Source organism: Trichosurus vulpecula, chromosome 8, assembly GCF_011100635.1.
Source record: "Trichosurus vulpecula isolate mTriVul1 chromosome 8, mTriVul1.pri, whole genome shotgun sequence".
NCBI classification, from domain to species: domain Eukaryota; kingdom Metazoa; phylum Chordata; class Mammalia; order Diprotodontia; family Phalangeridae; genus Trichosurus; species Trichosurus vulpecula.
The window spans coordinates 200,197,704-200,223,212 of NC_050580.1; the positions used below are offsets into that span (position 1 = coordinate 200,197,704).

A 25,509-nucleotide genomic window follows, 5' to 3' on the forward strand; every position below is an offset into this window, starting at 1 on the left:
TGTCTGATGCCACAGAGAAGAGTTTGGGCTTTCAACAATAGGCAATGGGGAATTTGCAGAATCTGATGGAACAGTAAGTGTTGGACGTGGGAGTCAGAGAGACCCAAGTTCAAATCCCATCTTGGACACTTCGAGCTGTGTGACCCTGGGAAAGTCACTTCACCTTTCTCAGCCTCAGTTTTCTGAACTGTAAAATGGGGATGATAATGGACCTCCCTCCTACCTCCCAGGGCTGTTATGAGTACTTCACAAACCTGAAGTGTTATGTAAATGCTGGTTATCATTTATCATCATCTTCCATTTTCATCGGGTTAGTACATTAGAGCAGATCTGTCACAACCAAGCTCTGCTCTGGGTGTATTATCTTTCTCCAGTGGCAATCTCAGACTTCTGGCTTCTGCTCAAGCTTTAATAAATGTAGCTCTATAATCTTTCTCCCCCTCACTTGCCAGAGGAGGTTCCTAAATTATCTCTAAATAAATTCCTTTAACTTTTTCTTTTTAACCTTGAAGTGTTATGAGTGGGTTGGATAAATCTTGGCACCTGCCATATTCTCAAAACTTTTGAGAAGCAAAATAAATTCATTAAGAGATTCTTATCTATATTTCTCTGGCTTATGTTATATGCACAATTATTTCATTCAGAAATGATATGAAGATCCTTTGGCAAAATTTCTGGATTCAAAGACACAATATTTACGCTGTACGTAAAACATGGATGTCACCATTAGTCTTTCATAATATTAATTAGTGTCTTGGAGTCATCAGAATGGGTACCTTCTTACATTGTAGGCCTCTTGGAATGAAGTCACCATGACCAACAATGTAATAATCTGGGATTTCCCTGGTGTGTGTAGTGCCTCCCTGACCCAGAGGGACAAACTTATCAGATCCTGGGTCTAGAGTTCAAAGTGACCTCTGAAGCTATCCCTTGATTTACAGATGGGAAAACTTGAGCACTATGGAGATTAAATGACTTGCCTGAGATCACACAGATACCAACAGTTTGTCAGAGGATTTGTCTTCAAAGCCTGTGGTCTCTGTTTGATCAGGGGCAGCTAGGTGGCTCAGTGGATAGAGCGCTGGACTAGAAGTCAGGAAGACTCATCTTCCCAAGTTCCAATGTGGCAACTTACTAGCTGTGTGACTCTGGGAAAACCACTTAGTCCTGTTTGCCTTAAGTTTCCTCCTCTGTAAAAGGAACTGGAGAAGGAAATGGCAAACCACTCCAGGATCTCTGCCGAGAAAACCCCAAATGGGGTCACGAAGAGTTGGACATGATTGAAAAACAACTGAACGTTGTTGTATCATACTGCCTGCCCTCTATGGCTTAACGGCAGGTCTTTGAGAATCACAATAGCTGGTAAGTTCATCACCTACAGACAGCTTGGTGAAAAAGGTGCTCCAGATTTAGCTATGTTGGTACTAAGGAGATAGTCCATCAACGGGCCTGTCACTGAAAGCTCTCCAGTTAGAAGGACTCCAACAGGAGTTCTTCCCTCCTGTCATGTCCTTTGAAAATCCAGGAACACATCCTTGCCAGGATAAGGCATCAGAAGGGGGTTTTAGTGGAAGACATCATACACAGTGGACTATGAAAATACAGGCTCTCTGATACTGGCTTATGTCTCACAGTGAGGGACAAAGGATAGAAAAGATCAGTGAAGATGCTAACCAAAATATAGATTTTGGGAACAGTGTCAGGATTTTACCAAGATTTTCCAACTATGGGTAACTTAAGATTTGGCTGTATTGGTATTTGCACAGTACCTTTCTCCCCAGATGTTCAAAAGGTTCTGAATCACCTCTTCTGAAATGACAATACCCTAATCCTTCTCAAAGAAAGGTTGGCAGAGTCCCTGGCCTTGAGCAGTACCCCAGTAAGGTTCGGATGACAAAACACTTAAGTGGGAGTTTAACACTGATCTTACCTTCCAATATAATAACTATTGTGTCCCAAATGATTCGAAATGTTGTAAAAGCCACAAGTAATGAGAATATGTAAGTACAGATGGGATCGGCAATCTTGTATTCTGGCTGAAAGGGAACATCAAGGTTTAGTAAAAAATGTAGACATCTTTTCTTAAAGAAAAAAAAATACTTTTCTACTTTTCTCTGTAAATGAACATGATGCTATGAGAAAATATAAAAATACACAAAATCGAAAGGAATTCAAGGTCACTCAGCGCCGATATCTTGAGCAATGCAGCATTCAAACTACTCCAGAAAAAAATCAGATCCTTACATGGTAGTAACAAAATTTACTCAAGATAGATCTCCAAATAAGGAGATCATCTGTTCTTCCCTTGGTAACATGTCTCAGAATCTCACAATAATGGTAAAATCAAAAGCTTCTCTGATGAAATTTAAATTCATTATCTTTGACTTCCTATAATAGTATCAAAAAAGAGCTGTTCACCACAAGCCACATACTGGGCAGCTAGGTGGCGGAGTGGATAGAGCACTGGCCCTGGAGTCAGGAGGACTTGAGTTCAGATTCAGCCTCAGATACTTACTGTGTGACCCTGGACAAGGCACTTAACCCTGACTGCCTAAAAAAAAAAAAACCAAACTATATATTTCACCTTTACCAACTTAAATATTGAGAGAGAGAACAGCCCTGAATTAAAGGCTTGTCTTTAACAGATACCATACGATCTTGGGCAACTCACTTAATGACTCCATGCTTGAGGCAATTTTTCTAAGATTATAAATTATAGTTGTCAATCTGTATTAGTAGAAATAATTTTTTCACTAGGAGCCAACAATTCCCATGACATCACTTATCTCACCACCCGACCTCCATCTCTCTTCCCCCAAATCAACTCAAATTCTGTAATATTTTCTTCACTATCTCCCAAGCATCAGAGGAATTGACATTAACTAAATCCAAGTTCTTTGCCTTTGCCTTATGGGCAAAAACATGGAGGTGTAAGAGGAAGTATCTATAGAGACTGGAAAAATGGCAAATAGACCAGGCCATCTGGAATACAGAGTGTGTGAAGGGGAATATAAGTATAATCCATTTACCAGTGTTTATCAGTTCCTAGAAAATGACGTTAGGCAAAATAGTATTACAAGAGACAGTTAATTCCATAAAAACAGTATTTTAAGGGACAGTTGGCCAAACAATAGGACATAAGGGTTTAACAACTTTACATTGAGGGTTTGGTAATAATACAATGACAGCATTTTTAAGGAATTGCATTGCTTGAGAAAACCTTATGTAGAGTATGCCTACACTAAGAAAAAAGGACAAAAAATGTAGTTGGAGCAAATAGTAAAAATCTTAAATGCTGGGCTAAGGAATTTGTGTTTCAGATGGTAGCAGTGGGGGAAGCCACTGAAGGGCATGGGGTGATATGATTAAATCCGAGTATCAGATCTCAAGTGTTCTATATCTCACTTGATGGACATAACTGGCTTTGGTGCCACAGTCACCCACATTGCTTTTCCTTTACAAGTGAATTATCCTGTTCACATACATACTTTTTTCTAAGCTCAAAAGTCCTTTAACAATTTAAATGTAATTTTCCAAATCTCATTTGGCATCAATGAAAAATGTGCACTCCTGTGGGGTGGAAAATGTATTATCTTTATTCAAATTTGCAGAACTTTTAATACTATACCCAATGGCAAAAGAGCACATATTTTAACACTGATATGAAAATTCAATTTCTAAATGTAAAAATAAGCTCCTGAGTTACCTTGAATCGAATGATGTAGGCGGCTACCAGCACCCCGATACTTTGCACCAGGTCTCCCAGGGCATGAACAAATGCCGCCCTCACTGCAAGGCTGTCGCTTCCTTGGCTATGTCCATGCCCGTGCCCATGCCCAGGACCTGTGGTAGGAGAGTTTGGCGGAGGGGAGTGGGAATGGGAGTGATGGTGACCAGACTGATTCAACAGAAATCCCATTCTGTTTTTTTAAAAAAAGAAAATATTATTATTTTTTCCAGAGAAAAAAAGAGGCAAACTTTTGTTACTAGTCTCCTGTTGAGGGGACACAAAAAACAACAACGTAACATTAATGCCTATAGTACCTTTAGACAACGACCCTCCCCTCCCCCCCAAAAAGTTGAGTTTACATATTTCAACTAAGAATTCTTTTTCTGACATCAGCCTTCTACGTGTCACCCGACCTCAGGCGCTCAAAGCCAGCTCCCTTGTATTGTATTTAGGGATGGGAGTTAAGGGAGGAGGACATCTACCATCACTCCTGCCCCGCTCCGTGCTGGCAGCCACCTTAAAAGAATGGTGCCAAGACATTCTGCAAAACATGTGGATAGGCATGAGGCCACCAAGGTACACCCAACAGGTGATTTGATTACAGAAGAGGAAAAATAGGAAAACAGGTAGGGAGGTAGAAGACAAATGAAAAGGGTGGGATAGAAGGGAAAGGGGTAGCAACAAGATAGATATAGGAGAAACGTGAGGAGGAGAAACAGTAGAAGGACATAGGGTGACAGCAAACAATTCTGCAAATTTAATCTTTTGTTTAAACATGCATCTATGAACCTATTAGGCATGCTGGGATTTACAAACACCCATAGCTTATTTCTGGCTAAAACAAATATGTAGGTGTTCCATGTTTGGTTGAAAAAAATATATAGTGAGAGCAGCTGGTTAAAAACAGCTTTCGGAGGGTGAAATTTATTCAAAATTAAGTTTTCGCACATATACCACTTTTGCTCTGACTTTATAGTTTATTGTACTTTCAGTGTGAAAACTTTAGTCTCATTACCATCTCCAAGGCCATTCTCCTGATATTTTGTTTTAGTCAAACATGTTTACGCTTGAATCAACACTACAGAGGAACTGAGATTCTGCAGTGATTTTATTAGCATTTTTTAGAAAAATTAGCACTTAATGAGATGAGCAATTTTGAAAAATTAAAAATTCAAACAGCTACTGTGCATTTCTAAATTTTAAGACATATAGTAATATTTAGCAGGGAAAAACAGCAAACAGAGCTTACATTATATTAACTGCAACTCCAATGGCTGCAGTTATGAGCATTATATCTCCGTTAATTTCATAGTTCATATGGATGGTTCTTTGCACGGCTTCATACAAGAGGAATCCCATAAGTATATAAACCAACAGAACACTAATAATAGCTGACAAGACCTCTGTAAAAAAAAAAACACAAAAGTTACATAGGAATATTTGTAGCTAAGCAAAATTTTATAAAAATATTACACAAATTTTATTTAGTCTCTTGCCTCAAAGAGATACTATAACATGTTACCATAGGGAAGGCATTAGTTTGGGCTGCTAGAATCTTGACTTTTTTCCTTTTAAAAAAATAAATTTTTGGTGGCGCCATGAATAGAGCACCGGCCCTGGAGTCAGGAGGACCTGAGTTCAAATCCAGCCTCAGACACGTGACACATGTACTAGCTGTGTGACCTTGGGCAAGTCACTTAACTCCAATTGCCCTGCCCCAATTTTTTTTGATATATTTTGTTTTTATGTGACTTCATTTTCCAAAGTATCCTCCTCCCTACCCCCTCCCAGAAAGCCATCCCTTATAACAATGAACAAAACAACAGCAGAACAGTCTAGCCAAACACACACACACACACACACACAAAGTGCAATGTTCCATAATCACAGTCCCCACCTCTGCAAAGACATGGGGGAGAAGTGCCCTTCATGTCTCTCCCTTGAGCCAAGTTTCATCATTCTAACCAGCTTTGCCTCTTACTACCAGTGTCTCAGAATCCTCATCTTTAAATGAAGAGGTTGGTCTATATCAGAAATGTCAAACATGCGGCCTAAACCAGATTAAAATGTAACTGGGAAATATTTAACAAAATAAATAAAAATATCATAAAGCACAGACGGTATTTCACTTTAAAACTAAGTCAAGGGAATGATTTAGCTCTTCTCTGCAATACAATGATCCAAGACAACTCTGAAGGGCTTATGATGAAAAATGCTATCCATTCCTAGAGATTCCTGATGGTGTCTGAATACAGATTTTAACTTTATTTTTCTTAAGTGTTTTTTTTTGGTCTATGTTCTCTTTCATGACATGACTATAACATATATGTTTTGCATGAGTACACGTATAACCTATATCGAATTGCTTGCCTTCTCAAAGCGGGGAGGGAGGAATGGAGGAAATTTTAAAAACGAATGTTAAAAATTGTTTTTACATGTAACTGGGGGAGAATAAAATACTAAATAACAATAATTTTAAAAAAACCCTAAGTCAATATGCAGCCCACAGGAGTCCTCAGGCAGGGATTAGTGGCCCCTACCTCTCCCTGGGTTTGACACCAATGACCTAGATCACCTCTAAGGTTCTACTGTAACAAATTGTTCTCATTCCTGAAAGACCCTTCTCCAACTTGACTTCTCCAGCCACCGGTGTTTCTCATTGTGGTTAAGCTTCAGCCTTTTGGAACAGCGGCTCTGGGAATGTCACGCAGCTCAAAACGTCCCTGAAGCTTTGGACAGAAGTCCACTCTCTTCCTGTTGGGGACTCAAGAAATGCTGCTTTGCCATCAAAGACACTCCCAGGGCACTGTGATCAATCTTCTTTCCTATTCGCATTATGTGCCAGGTACTGCACTAAGCACTAGATACAGAAAGCCCAAAACAAAACAACAAACCAGCTCCGGCCTCTGAGGACTGCATTACATCCAGGTGGCTAGTTATGGTGGTCCGGTGGGAAGAGCGGCCAACCTAGAGTCAGGAAGACCTAAGTGCAGACACTGACTCGCTATGTGACCCTCCACAGGTCATTTAAGCTCTCTGCCTCAGTTTCCTTATCTGTAAAATGAGAATAACAGCCCCCATCTCCCAGGTTTGTTGCTAGGATTAAATGAGAACGTCTTTGTAAAGAGTTATAAAAATGCTAGCCACTGTGGTTATCAATACAGATCTGTGGTCTAATTACATGACGACGTACAAAACAAACACGCAGAGCAACAAAGCTGCATTAGGACTATCGAGGGTTCGAACCTTTCCAGCGTTCGTGGTATGGCCAAGATTGGAATGAAATGGAAAGACCCCGGAATTCTAATCTCCACTAAGCTAGCCTAGTGAGTCTATATGGGTCCTTCATGCTTTAAAACAGCAGGAACTACAACCACTACAGCGCCATGGAGGTAGCCACGTCCTAGAAACCACTGTTTGGCACTGGCTGGAGTGGGGATGCATCCCGGGTTTGACCCAGCACAGTATTTGGTCTACAGGTTGTTTTCAATGTATTCACTCCTCACCAGTGCGGGTGTGTTCCCCCAAAATACATAAGCTCCCTAGTTACTATTCCTTTCTCACTGTTCTCAAGTTGACAGGCCTGACAAACGTTATTACTGCCTTTCCACATGAACAGTCTCACCTTGCACAGCTGATGATTCCTAAGTTTTCCAACTCTTAAAATTCTGTGATTCTGGTGGGGGTAACTAGGAGGCACAATGCATGGAGTGCTGAACCTGGAGTGAGAAAGACCTGGGTTCAAATCCAGTCTCTGACACTTACCAGTCATGTGACTTACCAGTCAAGTCACTCAACTTCTGATTGTCTCAGTTTCTCCATTTGTAAAGTGGGGTTCATTACAACACCCACTTCCCAGGGTTACTGTGAGGATCAAATGAGATAACTGCAAAGTGCTTTAGCACAGTGCCTGGCACATAGTGAGTGAGTGAATGAAAAAGAGAGGGAGAAAGAGAGTGTACGTGTGTGATTAACATTATTTTAACACACCCATTTTACAAATCAGAAAACATAAGAGATGTTTTCACCTCCTATGAAATGAAAAAAAATAGATGAGAAAGCCGAACATTATTTGTCAAGTGTCAAAAATGGAATTTCATGCCAGGTCTGCTACCAAGCCAAAGGTCAGTGCTCTTTTCTGAAATGTCTTTAATGAAAATATTTGCTACGACAATTAACAAATGTTTAAGTGTATGGAGCTTCATGGACATAAACATTATTTCATACTTGTGGTAATCAAATTCTGGAAATTCAAATTCAGTTATGCAAAATGCCTTACAACATTTACTGTATTGTGAATTTTTAGAAAACTAATCCAAACCCCTAAAGGGGTTTCAAATGGACTGAACAACAACAAAATCAAACTAAACAGAAAAATAATAAAGGAAAAGAAGATCAAATAAAAATAACAAAGGGACCCTCCCCACACACACACTCTCTAAAACTGGGAAATCTTGGCTCCTGATCCTAAATTAGCCTTGGCAAAGTCCTCAATAGTATATGGACTCCATGTCAATGGGAGAACACCATCCTCTTCTCCTAGGAGAGCCCGCTCACTAAAATCCACTGTCTCAGGCTAAAAGCCATCCTCCCACTGTAGCTCTGAACAACAGAACTAAGTAGCACAAAGGCTGTTGCTCATACGGTGCTTTGAGATTTACCAAGTGCTTTCCTCACAATAACCCTTTGAAGCAGGTCCAGAGGAAAGTACTGTCCCCATTTTACAGACGAGGTAAAGTGACTTGATGACATGGTTATACAGCAAATGCTGGAGGCGGTCACGAGTCCTGGGCTCTTTTAACCACATCACAATGTATTTCTGAGGTAAAGATTTAGGATGACTCTGATTGCTAAGGATTCCTAGTTTTATTATATTGTAACTCAGGAGATGCTGCCATGTTTCTTTTTCATGAATTATTAAGGAAATCATGTATGTCCCACAGTCTTATTTCCTGGAATAAGAATGGAGAGATACTGTTGCCCTGGAGTTTTTATTCTAAAATAAATCATCTGTTGAAACCCCCAAACACTGTACTGACAGATTCAAAAGAAATGCTTTAAAAGATAATATGAATAATATATTCTAGAAACCAAGACTCATATTCAAGCTTAGATACTCGCTACATAAGTGAAGATTTTTTTAAAGGTGTAAAAAGAAATTCAGCTTTGCCAAAACCGATGACTGTTTCTTTATATTTTAATACTAAGCTTAACATGAAAGTACCGTAAATATATTAAGGCGGTTGAATTTATCTATTCAGAGTAGATAAATCACAGTGAAAACGCGTGGATTTTTTTAAGTTTTAAGAAGAAAAATGTTTTCAATCAACAGTCAAATTATGACCTGCTCAGAACCTTCATTCCAGCTCTGGGTCGGCCCCAGGTCACATAATCTACAATTAGGATTACTAAGATAAAAGGAACACGTAAAGCCGGCCTGAAGAGTAACATTTTTCATTTTCTAGAGGGGACCCAAGTGAGTTTCATAATGTAAAACTCAGGAGAGATCTGCTGAGTTTAATATTACCCCCATTAGTTCTTAAATAAGCCTGAAAGGTCATGTTTCATTCTGAAGGGAAATTTTACTACATAATTAAAAAGTCCTGAAAGAGATGTTTTTAATGGAAATGTTGGTAAGCCTCTTATCATAGTAATCCTAAAAAGCTTTGCTACTGCACTCTATACATTATTTGGTAGTCATTAAATTACTTATCCATGACAAAACTACAGGGCTGGGGGAGTGATTAAGGTGAATGAATCCAGGGTGTTTTCACACACAAATAATTGAAATATAAAACAGATCTTTGTACAAGAGATGCAGCTAAGGTGCATGCTGTGATCTGCACACAAACCAAACACTGAACAACTCCCCTACCCACCCCCCTTCAAAATAACAACAAAACACTCAGCAAGGGATATAGATCTGGAAGAATAGTAGACATTCACAGAATCCAGGGCTAAACTGCCTTTTATGCATGTTAAAAAAGATACAAACACCCAGCTGCCATTTGAAAAAGTCTAATTCTCACAGACACACAAATAAGGTCATATGGAATTAGATAGTTTTGGTTCATGAGAATACAATTGGAAAACAAACCACAGTGAACCAAGGCCTCCTGACTCTTGGGGGGTGGAGGCTTGCCTATACTATGATGTTACAATGAGACCTCCACTCCAACTTCACAAATGCTCCTACTGGCAGGGAGGTACTAACTGACTCCACCTCAATCATACAGTACTTTTCTGTTAGCTCAAAGTACTTTCAGATGCTAGCCAACTCACATAGTAATAGGTTCTAGGCAACCCTGGGCACTAATTTATACATAATTATGAAATATAACATTACACACAATTATGTAATCAGGTGAGGAGGGCTTGCTGAGGAGTGGTAGCAGATGTGCGGGTCCTCTGTTTGGTGCAGTTAGCAGGTACGTTGGGTAGAGCGCTGGGCCCGGAGTCAGGTCGAGCCGAGTTCAAATCCATCCTTAGACACTTACTAGCTGTGTGACCCTGGGCGAGTCACTTAACCTCTGCCTGCCTCACCTGTAAAATAGGATATAATAGTACCTGTCTATGGGCTGCTATGAGGACTGACTGAGATAAAATCTGTACAGGGCTTAGCACAGTGCTTGGCACATGGCAGGTGCTTAATAAATGCTTATTCCCTATCCCTCGTCAGAATGAGAGACATCATGGAAAGGCTGAGAAAGAGTGCCTACCAGACAACCACTGATAATGTACTGTGTATATGCAGGCATGGTTACTTCACCTGGCCTGTTGAATCCCAACCAGAAATAGGAGAGAGTGACTTAAGGCTCTGATTTTATCACTCCCCAGAACAAAAGCCTTCATGGCTTACCCCGGCCTGCCTACCAAATAAAGTTTAAACTCCTTTGTGAAGAGAAACCAAAAGGTTTTCAAGTAGTGGCCATATGATGAGAAATCTCACAATTCTTGCCAAACTGAATTATGTGACTAATTACAATTATTAACTGCTCTAAGAAGCTGCAACCACAACAGAGATGAGTACTGGCAAACTGGTGGGTAGTTTTTGCTAAAAATCTCTGGGACCAAGTCTCACCTTAGATTCAGGTGGGCAACAATTAGCCTATGGACTGCATGCTGGAAGTCTGGGCCTCAGCAGGTCCTTTGAGGCTCACCACCATTGGCCCCAATCTATTATGAGACCTTCCTCTGAATCCATACCTCTCAAGGACATCGACAGTTTCTGAAGTGTATTATAGTGTTTATCACACAAGTTTTCTCTTTCCTACAGGACTGTAAGCTCCCTGAGGAAGAATTCTTACTCAACTTTGTACCCCACACAACAAGCATCAGGTGCATATTTGCCAAACGGAACTCTGTGAATAGACTAATTTGGGAATTGTTTTCCCATGTATTCACTCCAATGAGGGCTTTTTAATTGTGTGGTCTGAAGAATTATCTGTACCATCATCAGCCTTCTTGGCTCCTACTCCCATGTTGCCCAGCAACATAGGATGAAGTCCCATGGGCCACTAGAAATTCCTGTTATCTAATCTCAACTGATGTCTGATCATCCCATTCCACAGTCAATTCTCTAAATTCTTTCTTACCTCAAGCACCTAACAGCTGTCTCTCAGATTTAAGACTTAAGGGAGAAAATCAAAGGCATCTCTACTAATTTCTTTCGTCTCCCGTGTTCCTTCTTTACGTTGGCTGAGGAAGAAGTGATGCTCCTTGACAAGGCAAACCCATCTTCCTGTGCCCTTGTGCCTATTTCCTCTGGGAATTTGCCCAGATCCTTCCTCTCAGGAGCTCCCCTCTGCTACCTTGCTTTCACTTTCAATCTTTGCCATCCCACAAACATGATTAATGAGTCCCTCATCCTTAAGAAACCTTCATGATACCCTCAACCTAAATGCTTCTCCCTCTCCTAGAAAAACTCCCAGAAAGAAATGTCCATACTCCCTTCCTCCATTCAGTTGTCCACCCCTTGACTTTAGCTTCTGACTTGACTGAAATTGTTCAGTCTGGCGGTAACTGCTAACCCTGATGATCTCTCCTTAGTCTTCATTATTTATCTGAACACCCTGCAGCTCCTGGCCACTCTTCTCTCCTATATTCAGGCTCACCATCTCCTCAGCTGAATCCATGTCAACCCATTGGCCTGGGTGTCCTTCAAGGCTAAGCTGTTATCTTTCTTCTCTTTCTTTTAGCCTTGGGAGTCAGAAAGACTTGAGTTCAAATTTGCCTCAGATGCTTACTAGTTGTGTGATCCTGGGCAAATCGCTTAACTTTTCAGTGCCTCAATTTTCTCATCTGTAAAAACAAGGATAAAACCATCTACCTCTTAGGGTTATTGTGAGGAAAGAAATAGTGCTTGTATTCCCTTAGACTGTAAGCTAATTGGGAACCAAGATTTTTTTCCCCCATTTTGTTTGTTTTCCTTTGCAGCCTTAATGCTTGGCACAGTTCCAAATATATAGTAGGTACTTAAAAACTGCTTGTTGATTATTATATAAAATAGGAGATAAACAGTGTCAGATTTCAAATTATATTGCAAAGCAGTAATCATCAAAACAATCTGGTACTAAGGAATAGAGTGATGGATCAGTGGAATAGATTAGGCACACAATATACAGAAATAAATGACAACAGTACTATCGTGTTTGATAAACCCCTAAATCCAAGCTTTTAGGGCAAGAACTCACTGTTAAAAAAAAAAAAAAACTTCTGAGGAAAATGGAAAGCAGTTTGTAGGAAACTAGGTAAAGACCAACATCTCATCTCATATACTAAGATAAGGTCAAAATGGATAAATGGTTTAGATACAAAGGATGATATCATAAGCAAATTAGGGGAGCATGGAATATTTTACCTGTCAGTTTTATGGATAAGGGAAGAGTTTATGACCAAATAAGAGATAGAGAGTATCACAGGAAGTAAAATGGATAATTTTGATTACACGAAATTTAAAGTTTTTGCACAAACAAAACTAATGCAGCTAAAATTAGAAAGAAAATAGGAAACTGGGAAAAAAATTTTTTTAACAACTTTATCTGATAAAGGCTTCATTTTTCAAATACATAGGGTACTGAGCCAAATTTATAAAAATATGATCCATTCCTCAATTGACAAAGGATATGAAAAGGCAGTTTTCAGAAGAAATCAAAGCTTTCAAAAGTTACATGGAAAAGTGCTCTAAATAATTCATTATAGAAAGGCAAATTAAAACAACTTTGAATTATCACTTCACATCTATCAGATTGGTTAATATGACAGAAAATATCATGTCCAAAAAATGCTGGAGGGGATATGAAAAAATAGGTACACTGATGCACTGTTGGTAGAGTTGTGAACTAGTCCACTCATTCTAGAGAACAACTTGGAACTATGTTCAAAGGGCTATTATAAAACTGTGTACATCGTTTTGACCCAGCAATACTTACTAGGTCTATATCCTAAAGAGATCAAAGAAAAGGGAAAAGGACCTATGTGTACAAAAATATTTATAGTAGCTCTTTTTGTGTTGGCAAAGAACTGGAAATTGAGGGGATGCTCATCAACTGGGGAAACGCTGAACAAGATGTGGTATATAATTATGATGGAATACTATTATGCCATAAGTAATGACATGCAGGATGTTTTCAGAAAAACCTGGGAAGACTTCTATGAACTGATGCAAAGTGAAGTGAGTAGAACCAGGAGAACAGTAATAATGATCAAATGTGAAAGACCTAGCTACTCTTGTCAATACAATGATCGAAGACAATTCCAAAGGACTCATGATGAAAAATGCTATCCATCTCCAGAGAGAGAAATGATGAACTCTGAGTGCAGGCTGAAGCATACTTTGTAACTTACTCTATTTTTCTTGTCCTGTGTGTTTCTTTTGCAACATGACTGATCCGCTAATGTTTTGCACGATTTCACGTGTATTCCTTATATATGTTATGTTGCTTTCCTTCTCAAGGGGTGGAGTGGCAGAGAAGGAGAGAATTTGAAACTCAAAATTTAAAAAAATAACTGTTAAAAATTTTTTTACATGTAATTGGGAAATACTTAAAGAAATAAAAATATATTAAAGAGAAAATAGGGGATAGCACCTGCTGCCCCTGACTGCTGAGCAAACTCTTTTAAGGGACATAAAATTCCCATATTTTGGAAATCTACACCTCTGTAATCACTGTATTTTCCTCAAACAGTGGTTACTCTTTACTTTCTCTCCTTTATTTCCACTACAACTATATCAAACATCATTAGGGAAAAACTTACTTCAAAAAAACACAAAACACCAAAACCAACTTATCACCCACATGCCAAGATCAATAGACAAAATTATTTAGGAATTTACAGAAAGGTTGAATATAGGGTATTCTAAAGGTTTTAGTGCAGTTTTACGTTCTTGATGCTCATACCCTATACTAAAAAAAAAAAAAGATATACTCATATGAGGAAATGAAAAAAAAAAAGAGGAAGGAAACAGTGGAGAGGATATGGGTAAAGTGGGATAGAAGCAAACGTAAGGAAATTATAAATGAAGATCCAGCAAGACTTGAATGAAGACATATGAGAAGACACCCCCAAACCTATCCTCTTTATGGAGGCGGGAGATCCACAAGTGTCACACACTGCACATAGATTTTCTTCCATGTATGGAACAGTTGTGCTAGGTTTTTTCCCTCCCAAAAAAATACTATTTATCATATGGGATGGCAATCTGGGAAGACAAACAGAAGAGGAGCAGTATCTGAAGATAAAGACAGGCTATGTCAGAGACAAATCCCATGATTATTACATCTCCTCATTCTCTGAAAGATCTCATACCACTTGAGGTCAGGCCATATCCCCCTTGGGATAAAGGTCACAGATCCCACTATGGAGACCACTGGACTAAAGAGGCTAATGTAGACATCCAAGGAACTTACCAAACAATTTAGAGATTAAAAAGGAAAGACACATACTAAGGGTGGAAGCAAAGGCAGGTAAAGGAGGTTGAACACAAAATCTTGGCATGTTCCTCTACTGAATACTATCAAAAGCATAAAAGCTCAGGATGAGCTTAGGCTAGTCAAGATACAGAGTCACAGCCAATTTCAGGGGTGAGGCTTGAGCCCCCATCTTCTTGGCTTCAGGACCAGCTCTTCACCTATCATGCCATGCTGCTAACAACCATTTACGTTTTATTAGATAGCATCTTAAGCATCCTCCCCACGAACAAGCTAAGCTGCCTCTACCCACCACACGACTGATGTTACCATCTCCTGCTTCTCTATATGGGCTATCCCTCCTCTCCAAAGTCTCATCTGATCCTCACAATAATCTGAGAGGGAGGTGCTACTAGCCCCACTTGACAGACGAGGAAATTAAGGCTTGGAAATGTTACACGTAAGAGTCTGTGGTGAGATCTGAACTGTCTTCTTGACTTTAGACCTGACAGTATCTCCGCACTGCACCAGATTCCAACATAAAGGAGTCCTATTTTAACCTTATGTACTATGTTGTCCCTTAATCTACTTGTCCCCCTTTTATAAACTCTGAATACTTTAATTTATAGGGCTTAGCTTTTAGAAACTTTTTTGGAAAACATAATTTTGCATGACCTAAATGTTAGCAATCACAAAGCAGGTAACGAATAAGTTCACATTCTTCTCACCTCTCAAGGAAGGAATCCCTAGGAGAAGCTAATTGAACCCTGGCATTTTGTTAAAAAAAAAAAAAAAAAGAAAAATCTCTACTTTTGTTCCTAGTTTAATTTACCCATCCTGCCAATCTACGTGGTGTTTTTACCTCAATCTATTTCCTTTCTTTTACACCATTTTCTCAAAAGAGATGACAAATCTATGGAGATTACACCCTGAAACTTACCCCTCAATATAGATTCGGAATTTTCTGTTTAAATGGCTATTTTTTTTACTGTTCCTCTCGGCCTTTATTTTCAGACTCTTCTTCCTTTGCTCCTATCTACTCCACCCCCGACAATTTTCCATTCATTTACCTTCTTAACTTTGCACTTTTTTTTTTGTTTTTGTTTTTGTTTTTTGGCAGGGCAGTTGGGGTTAAGTGACTTGCCGAAGGTCACACAGCTAGTACATGCATCAAGTGTCTGAGGCCAAATTTGAACTCAGGTCCTCCTCACTCCAGGACCAGAGCTCTACTCACTGAGCCACCTAGCTGCCCCAATTTTTTAACTCTGCACTTTTAAAGAAAAAGAAGCACTTGACTCTAGAGAGAAACTTGCAAACAAATAACAGGACTGGTCAGGTTTGTGATCTCTCACCTTCACATATATACTGGCACTAAATGCTATCTATAAAGATAAATCTACCATGCAGGAACAAACCAAGCATTTCTTTGAAGTGCTTAAAACCGGAATGTTCTAGGGTGGTGATTTGTTACTGCTTCTGAATGAGAAGTGGGCATCTATGACCTTTTCAAATTTATGCAGAAGCCTAGAGAAGCCATTTGAGATTGAGAACCTTCCTTATGGAATCCATAGTCGACTGTGGCTTGTAAGACTGTCAGAGGAGCCAAGAATTTATTGGAAGAATCCCAGCCTACGAGGAACATTGGTTCAGGGAACGCCTGATGCAAAAATTCTCTCCCAATGCTGCTGGACGATGAGCAACTCATGTAAGCCTTGGAGAGTTTCCCGGGTCACCGAGAGGTTATGTGACACAAAGCTAGAGTATCACAGACAGGGCTTGAACCCGGGTCTTTCTGAAGGCCACATGAGATGATTCGGACCCACTGTCTAAGCCAACCTTCTTTTTCAAATGGAGAAACATTTAAAAAGTGATTTGCCAAGACTATATAGCTAGCTATATAGACTAGCCAATTCCTTCCTTCCTCCCTCCCTCCCTTTCCCCCTGAAGAAAACGTGAAGTTGTAACAGGCCAACAGAAAGAATATTCAGAAGTCCCAGAGGATATATTCTATACATCTTCCGCCCCTGGCCTTCTGGATGTTAGCTCTGGGATGTTACGTACACTAGGGGAAGGGTCCCTACCTCACCTCCTTCCCAGATCTATTTTAAGATAATCTGCTCTCACAGGAGTGCTAGACTTTCTCCACTAATCCTCCCCCAAAGAGCACAGGAGGTTCAAACATCACCCATCAGCCTTTCCTACCACAGAGGGCTCCGAGGCTGCAGGTAAGATTGTGAAACTTTCCTGCTACATCCTCTAATGCCCCTGGCCTACCTCCTCAGCAGGTGGGAGTAGCCCCCTGAGTCCCAAAGCCCTCTTGGACTTTGCTTGCTGATTGTTTAATCTTAGATTACATAAAGATCTGAATGACCACACTGCTCAGACCATTCCAGCTGGTAAGAAGTATGACAGTATAAAATTACATATCATTATTCCATGCAATTTATCACCTTAAGTTTCTCATGTTTTCTTTTTTCTACTACATTAAAAAAATTAAAAAAAGAACTTTTTTAGATCCACCTTGATTGAACAGGCATATATTACACCTTGGTGAGTGCTGAGGTTCCTGTCAGTAATGTGTATGTCCGACTTCAATAAGGCAGTGGCTTAATAAAGCCACATAAAAGGCTGAAATCTTCAGATCTCAATTACCCAAGTGTGCTGACTGAGCATGCAAGGGGATAAGGAAGGCAGACTTCTACCTAACCTTCAAATGCTATCAGTCAGCCAGGTAAAGTTTCAAGTCACACTCTGGAATACTACATGATAAAGCCTGTGGGGATCCAGGTGGCCAGAAAAGATGAGCCCAAAGAAAAGGGGGACTGTCATATTAGCTCCACAAAGCAATGTTTCTACCAAACTGAACTAGAAGAGGGTAACTACAGCTCTTAATGCAGCCACGGAAGGTATTAATTTAATTTAATTGGCAACTCCTCCCTTCCTAGTCCTGCATCCACAGCATTTGTTCATGCTGGTTCTCCTGTGTAATTAGAATCTATTGATTTTAATTTTATTATTTTATAAGCAATTATAAACTGTAACACACAGTAATTAAATAATAAAGGGAATAAGAAAGGATCACAAGTATGCATCAGTTTCACTGTAAGCAAACTTCATCTTTCAGAAGGGAAGTCTATAGTACAAAATAAAAGTACAATTTTCATTTTTAGAAGAAGTTAGGAGCCAAAAGTGCCATACTTGTAGTATGTGCTTGCAGGAGATACTTTTATACTGACATTATACATTTCTTTAAGGTTTACAAAATGCTTCCTGTACAGAGATGGTTAGAGTTCAAAATCTTCTAAGGTTTTAATGACTCATCAGAAACCCATTTGTATCACATTATAGCAAAAAAAGAAAAGTGTCTAACCAGAATGGTAGGAAACAGAGTGTTTTGATGTGCTGAGGTTTTAAATGAAAATCTGTCTGACCCCATCCTGAAATTTTAAAATGCATGAGTAAACTTTTCTTGCCTTAGTAAGCAGCAGGGTATGCTGAACATAACCAAAACTTCCTTTGATAATCAAAGATTCTGTCATGTTCCAGGATCACTACAAAAAATACCAATCTCTTTAGTATTATAGATGGAGAAGATATAAAAGATCTAGGTGGATTTACAAACTTCATGACATACCCACAAAGCTGCTCTTGTTAGAACAACAACAAAAATACCTTTTATCAGTCTGCACGTGCCTCTCGTAAGAAAATTTCCTTAAAATTTCATTTGAGAGTTTGGGTTAGTTGGGCTACAGTTAATCAAGTTATGCTAAAGACGCTTATAAACTGATAGCAACCCCAATTCACCTACCTAAACGATGAAATCCAAAGGTGAATCTTTTGGTTGGTGATTTTGCCGAGAGCCACAAAGCAAACAAGGTAAGTATGATGGCACTGAGGTCAGTTAACATATGAAGCGCGTCCGTCATGATTGCTAGACTATTTGCGATATATCCACCTTAAGATGAAGTAAGAAAAAAATAAGAATGAGTAAGTCAATAACCAATAACAAAGATTAGCAAACTAGAAAGATTAAACTTTGCAAGGTTCTAATAAGATTCTAATTAAAGTTCTGAATATAGAGATATGCTTCTTTAAGGCAAGGACTGGCTTTTGTCTTTGTAGCCCCACTTCTAACATGGTGCCTTATGTACAGGAGGCATTTATAAATGCTTGTTCAGCTATAGGGCTCCACTGCAAAGAAATGTTCATTTCAGGTGGGATTCTGTCCATTCCTCTTTCTCATCTACAAAATGCAAATTACTTAAACCACAAAGTTCAAGTGAACTGTTTTGCCTACAGACACACGACATCTTTTAATAGACTACAGCAATACCTCTCAACATAGGGAAAATGAATTTTATAAACTATTTAATACTATATTATCCTGACAACTGGTACACAGGATATTTTGAAATTTACTCTTAAAAAAAAAAAGCCTAACTAGGAAGACTAATTCCATGGATAGTATCCAGTGACTCACTTTACAGAATTTTCAGGCCCCTTCATTTTAGTTAAAGCTGGATTTTGGTTTTTAATATTTTAATTGATGCCTTGTTTTCTTCATTTTCATTTGAGAATGCATCCCTTTGTCCAAACTAGCAAATTCGGGAACAAAGATTAAACAGTTCAGCAAAATATTTGATCTGTACACCTATTATCTCTCACCTCTGTAATAAAGGCACTGGGAATAAAGAGGGAAACTTGCACACAGTAAGCATTAATAAATGTTTGACTGATTGACACTGGAGTGGTTTGGCATTTCCTTCTCCAGCTCATTTGACAGATGAGGAAACTGAGGCAAACAGGGTTACATGACATGCCTTGAGTCACACAGCTAGTGTTTTGAGGCCAGATTTAAACTCAGTTCTTTCTGACTTCGGTTCTAGGCACTCTGTCCACTGCACCCTCATAATGGTTTGACCCAAGGTGAGGAGGGAGAGGGTTCCCCTATGCTAACTCTCAGTTGTTTTTATTTGCATTTATCTTATTAGTGATTTGGAGCAGTCTTTCATATAAACGTTGAGTTCATAAGTCTGAGAACTGTTTCTTCTCATCCTCAGATCACTTATCCATTGGGGAATTGTTCTTGGTCTTATTTTTGCGGTAATTTTTTATTTGGCCCTATCATATAACTAAACAAAAAGTAAGAATGCAGCACACTTTGATATCAGATCCTTACCAAAGACAACTAATGCAAAGATTCCCTCACCAACTGTGTCCCTTTTTCAGAACTGTAATTTGAATCGCTGCCTTTGCCTTTGTTCACCTGCTCTAACCCCCAACTTAGATGCACATGTTCACTTGTAAAAGCTCACTTCTATAGGATGCAGAGTTTGAGCAACTGAAGAGGGACATAGCGAAGCTTTTCAGTGACTGTTTTTCCTTTAGGCCATTACTAAGTTAGTGTACCAAACAGTCCTATAGTTGATTCTTTTATCAGAAAAGCTTTTTAGGAAAAGAAGTAGAACCATTCTTAAGTTTGATCTTATCATAAATCAGGGTCCCCCCAAAAAAATACCAGAGAAATATATCTATGACACTAATAACAAAGGTCAATAGGAAAATAGGTTTTACATGTATTCAGAAATCTGGTTTATAGAAAACCAGCTGGGAACATACTTATGGGGGTTTAGAGGAAAATGGAAGAAAAAAAGCAGAGTTAATACCAGTTGGAGAAGTAGAAGGTGAGAAAAGGGGGGTATTTTTCAGAATGGTCCATTTTGAAAGCTACAATAGCTAACATTTATGTAGCACTATGTATCTCACTTGATCCTCCCAAACCCTTGAGGCAGATGTTATCAGATGAAAGGCTGAGAGACTGAGTAACAGGGGCCCATAGCTAGAGTATCTGAGGCAAAACTGGAATTCAGGTCCTTCCCTCTTCAAGTCCATTTGGAGATGCTCAAGTATAGTCGGTCAGTCAACAAGCATTTGTTAAGAGCTTTCTATGTCTCAGGCACAGTGCTAAGTACACACACATGCAAACTGTGTTGTAAATTCAATTATCCAGGATAACGGAGAAACTCAGGGAATACAAAAGACAGCATAAAAAAAATTTCTATTTGCTCTCATAATTTGAATATGCGTAGAAAACTGGTGAGAGAAATATCCGAAGAGATACTTCCTTTCGAGTTCGGTACCAATGGATCAGTTTAACTCTACGGTCAGGGGCCTAGGCTGTTATTTTTTTGGGGGTAGACTAACAACTTCTCACATTCAAATCTGGAGTTTCAAAAACAGTTTGCCTTGTAAAGTCCTATTTCTACTGAAAAATGTCTGTATTAGGTATTGCTTATGAAGGTCTGATATGCAAAATGTATAGGGAATTAACAAAAAATAGATCAACAGCCATTTCCCAAAGGTCAAAGGAAATGAACAAATAATTTTCAAAAGAACTGTGAACAACAACCATGAGAAAGACTGTTCTAAATCTATAATAATAATAAAGAGAAATACAAATTTAAAAATCTAAGCTTTTAGTAAACTGGCAAATATCATAGCACACGGGAATAGTGCTAGAGGGACAGGGAAAGAAAGGCACACTGATACATTACTGGTAGGGCTATATACGGATCTAACGTCCAGGGAAGTAATTTAGGATTGTGCTTTGAAAAAAAAAAACACAACTGACTAAAGTGTCTTTGACCCAGAGTTTCCACTGCTATGCCTATACACATTTCAAGGAGATTAAAATCACAATGAAAGGTCCCGTGTGTTACAAGGTAATCACTGTAGCACTTTTGTGGTAGCAAAGAACTAGAAATACAGTAGGTGTCCTTTGATTGACAAATGGCTACTTGAATATAATGAGATATTACTGTGCAATAAGAAACACAGATGGGATGAATTAAGAAAAATTATCCCTGATAATGGAGAAAAAAACTAAGAAAATAAGAGTATAAAATTCATTTCTATTTCTTCATAACATAGAAAATTGGTGAGAGGAGGAGGATTCAAATACACACTGCCTTCTGAGTTCAATCCTAACTACGGGAAGACATATGATTTGATACATAATTAACGGGGATAAGATGAATTTAGAGAAATATAGTTAGACTGATATGAAGTGGTGCAGGAGGAAGTTACCAGAACCAGGAACTATACACGAGTCCGAAGTAAAGGGAAAGAGCAATGAACACTGGAAGACCAAGCTTGGCCTCAGAGAAGGATTGAGAAAATGCATCTCCTATTCACAGTAGATGGGAGACTACGGGTGTGACATACTGTATAGGGTAATTCTCATAAAGACAATCTGGGAGCTATCAATGTGTATTTGGGAATTTTCAATAGTAAACTATTTCTCAACTCTCAATTCTTCTGAAACAGAGTTGCCTCATAGGGGTATTAGGTAGCTGAATAGTCATCTAAGTCCGTATCTTTTCTCAGATCAGGAAGATGCTAAGACCCTCTTAGAAAGCCCTTCTCATATGTCAAAATTCTATGACCTCTTTCCCTAAAGTAGTGCCTTGTAAAAAAAATAAAGTTGTAAAAGGGAGCCACCAGCCATCCCTTGCACTATGTATAACACTTGACTCCCAAGCTTCCAACTAATTGACTTAGAGTCAAGTGTTTCAGAAGTGGAGTCATGAGAATCAACCCTGCTGGCAAAAAAAAATTTCAGCATCATTTGGCATTTATCATACACATCATGGTTCATACCATGTGAAAATGAAATCTCTTTCATGTGTGAAAATGAAGCATCTTTCCTCCACTAATACCACTTAGCAAAAACTATCTTTGAGGGACAGCACTTAGCAGAGTACCTTTAATAAATAGATTGGACAGGCAGCAGCTACACTGAGTGGCTGTATAAAACAGCTGAACAAAAAGCAAAAAAAATGAACAGAATGCACAAAACACTAGGATGTCTACTGCTATCCTCTCTATCTTCCTCCTAAAAGAGAATAAGATATATGAAGTCTTCAAAATAGTAATTTTCCAAAAAAAAAAAATCTCAGGTCTTTAATGTTTAAATTATTTCCCAGGAGGTGGGTAGGTGGTTTAGTGGACCAGGAGCCAAGAAAACCTGAGCTCACAAATGCAGCCTCAGACACTCCATGTGCGTGTGACCCTAGGCAAGTCAACTCCGTCTGCCTTAGTTCCTTCATCAGTGAAATGGAGATGATATGATGGTAGTATGTACCTTCCCCAGGGTTCTTGTGAGGATAAATGGAGACAGTATTTGTAAAAAGAGCTATATAAATAATACAGAGCTAGCTATTGTTAATGATATTAATAATTAATAATAATAATAATTAGCTGTTATTATTCTGAGGATCAATCTCTTGGATGAATTAATCAGTCCATGCAAGCTAGTATTACTTTAAGGGGTTTTGGTGTTCCCCTGGACTCAAAGGGTAGGAATTTGAAGATACTACCATAATTCAGGGTGTGGTAGAAATAGGATTTCCAATCCTGGCCCTGCTACTTCCTTAGCTGTGGGACTGGATTAGAAGATTTCTAAGGTTCCTTCCAGCTCTAGTCTTGAATTCTGCCATGATTAAGTCAAACTGTGAAAAATCAAATGACTTCCTGCGACACTAATTCTTCTGCAGAGATTTTTTTTTTCATCTGACAGGGATCTTACAATTTAGTCACAGAGATGAAGGTCTGAGAATCATTTATGAATCTAAAAATGGGTCAGGATGTAGAAATTAACTTTTAACTTCATCTTTAAACAGAAAAAAAAAAAGAAGTGAATAATACAACTCAGTAAAAAAATCTCAATCTTTTTCATCTGATGGTAGATGTGTTCTAAGAAAAATGTCCTCTCGAAATATATGTTCCTCATTCTTTAGGCCCTTAAGTTGGTTTGCACATCAGGACACGCTGACAGTATCTTTGATAATTAAACGTGAACTATCCTCAGCTCAAGTCACGAGTATTTAACAATTTTATATTGTCTTTCCTGGCTAGGCACAAGGGGAAAAAGCCGGTAACACACTCACCCACAAGTTCACCAATCATGAAGAGCAGATAAAGAACACCGGCTATGGTGAGCCTGGTTTTCACCTTCCTCAGTTTCAGTAACTCTCTCTGTTTCCGGCAATTGTCACAGGGGTCTACTTTGAAACCCAGCTGGCTGTTGGGCAAAGGGACGTCCTGATCCAGTAAGGAATCATCATCCGTCTGGAAGGCCAGGTGGGTCCCATTGATAGTTTCTGGGGTCTCCAGGCCGTCATCAGCAACTACAACTCGAAGTTTATTAAACCTGGGGAAATCCTCATCCCCTACTTCGTCCGAGAAGTCAAAGGCGCTAGTGTCATTTAGAAATGGAGGCGTATCATCTTTTTTCCACCAAGATCTAAGACGGTTCCATACATTGGCTCGGGCCATGGCCGAAGCGATGGCTGGGATCGGGGATCTGTCTGCTCTAGACCACGCACTGCCTGGAGACTACCAGTCACCAACTTCTCTTCACTGGAAATGGAATTCTAGGTAGGGCACATCCGTCTGTTTCTTCCCATCCTAGGAAAAGGGAGTAAAATAGAAACTAAGCGTCTGCTACCTTTAGCTCTGGTTTAAATGCCCCAGCTGGAACACTACATCTAAATTCACCTGAGCCTACGCCTGCCCAGCTCTCTGCTCCGCTGCGCTTGGGGTTGGGGAACCCCCACAAAGTTAGGGCGCCCGCGGGGGGCGGGGGAAAAGATTGGTGGAGATGGGACAGAGTCCGGACAGCAGGCGTAGGGCACGGGCTCCCAGACGGGACAAAAGCCAGGCAGGCAGCCGAAGCGGAGCCCCGAGGGAGGTCCTCCCCATGGGCGCACTAGGAAGCCGGTGCCATCCACGCACCGGCACCACGGTCGCCCGCTCGCTCTCCGAGAGGGAACCCAGAGCGCCCTGGCTGGAGCTTCTCCCTCACCACAGCTCAGGGGGCCGAGCCCGGGGACTCCCCTCACTGCTCGACCCCCCGCCACCCCGGAGGGTCCTCCCTCCCCGGGGAGTGCCGCGTCCCATTACTAGCGAAGTCGATGCCAGATACCTGGGGCGCTGGCGCGGCGAGCCCTCCTGCCCGACGCCTGCTGGGGAGCCTCCGCGCAGGAGAGAAGTCATCTCCCCGGCCCGCCTCGGCCCGCTCCGCCCCTCTGCAGCAAGGTCAGCCTGGCGTTCCCCCGCTCCTTTATCCAGCTCTGGGATGTAGAAGCGCAGAGGGGACGGGAGAGGAGAGCGGAGGAAGGGGCGGTGCGGCCAATGCACGTCGGTCAGCGCCGCGCCGCTCCGGGAGCCGGCTCCGCCAGAGTCGGACAGTTTTTGCGCTAGCGCAGCCTCCGGGACCGAGGGCGCCTCCCGCGCTCCCGTGCCCCTGCGCTCCCGGGCGGTCCACCCCCTCCGCCTCGGCGAGGGGCAGCGCGCGTGCGCCGGAGTCACCGAGCGAGAGCCGCACGAGAAAGGGAGGGGTCTGCACGAGAACAGGCCGGGGACGGCGGGGCGGAGGCCGAGGGAGGCAGAGCGAGCGAGGGCCCCCTCCCTGCAGTACCCGAGGCACACGCGCGCTCACGGCGGGGCCGAGCGCGCACCCCCGAGTGCCTTCCCGCTCCGCACACTCGCCCGAGGGGTCTCTAGCTCGCCGAGCTCCGGAGTCCTAAGCTGTACGTCTCTGTGCCCTGGCAGTCGATCGCTGCGGCCGCGGAGCGAGGCCTTCCCCAGGCTCCTGCGCCCACTGTAGGCGAGGCCTCCGCTTTCGCCAACCCGGCCGACCAGCCGGGACGCCCGCTCCAGGCGGGGCGGGGAGGGTCGCTGTCTGCTGGCTCCTCGCGGCCAATTCCGTGGCAGCCAAAGCGAGCGGCCTCTCGTGCGGCATCCCCTCGTGCTACGTCCAGTCCCGCCCCCGAGCCGCGAGGCGGTCTTGGTTCGGATTCCCGTGCA

At 40.9% G+C, this 25,509-nt stretch overlaps 1 protein-coding gene across 1 annotated transcript in view; it reads right to left on the reverse strand.

Moving 5' to 3' along the window:
- Window positions 1-25,296, reverse strand: part of SLC30A4 (solute carrier family 30 member 4) — a 39,845-nt gene extending 14,549 nt beyond the window's left edge. Inside the window, exons 1-6 of the mRNA XM_036734851.1 lie at window positions 24,626-25,296; window positions 23,589-24,108; window positions 18,449-18,595; window positions 4,980-5,133; window positions 3,707-3,920; window positions 1,931-2,036 (exon numbers count right to left, since the gene is read on the reverse strand). Coding sequence (XP_036590746.1) covers window positions 1,931-2,036; window positions 3,707-3,920; window positions 4,980-5,133; window positions 18,449-18,595; window positions 23,589-23,976 — 1,009 coding nt within the window. The 5' untranslated portion in view covers window positions 23,977-24,108; window positions 24,626-25,296. The remainder of the gene's footprint in view (window positions 1-1,930; window positions 2,037-3,706; window positions 3,921-4,979; window positions 5,134-18,448; window positions 18,596-23,588; window positions 24,109-24,625) is intronic.
- Between the last annotated feature and the right edge of the window lie 213 nt (window positions 25,297-25,509).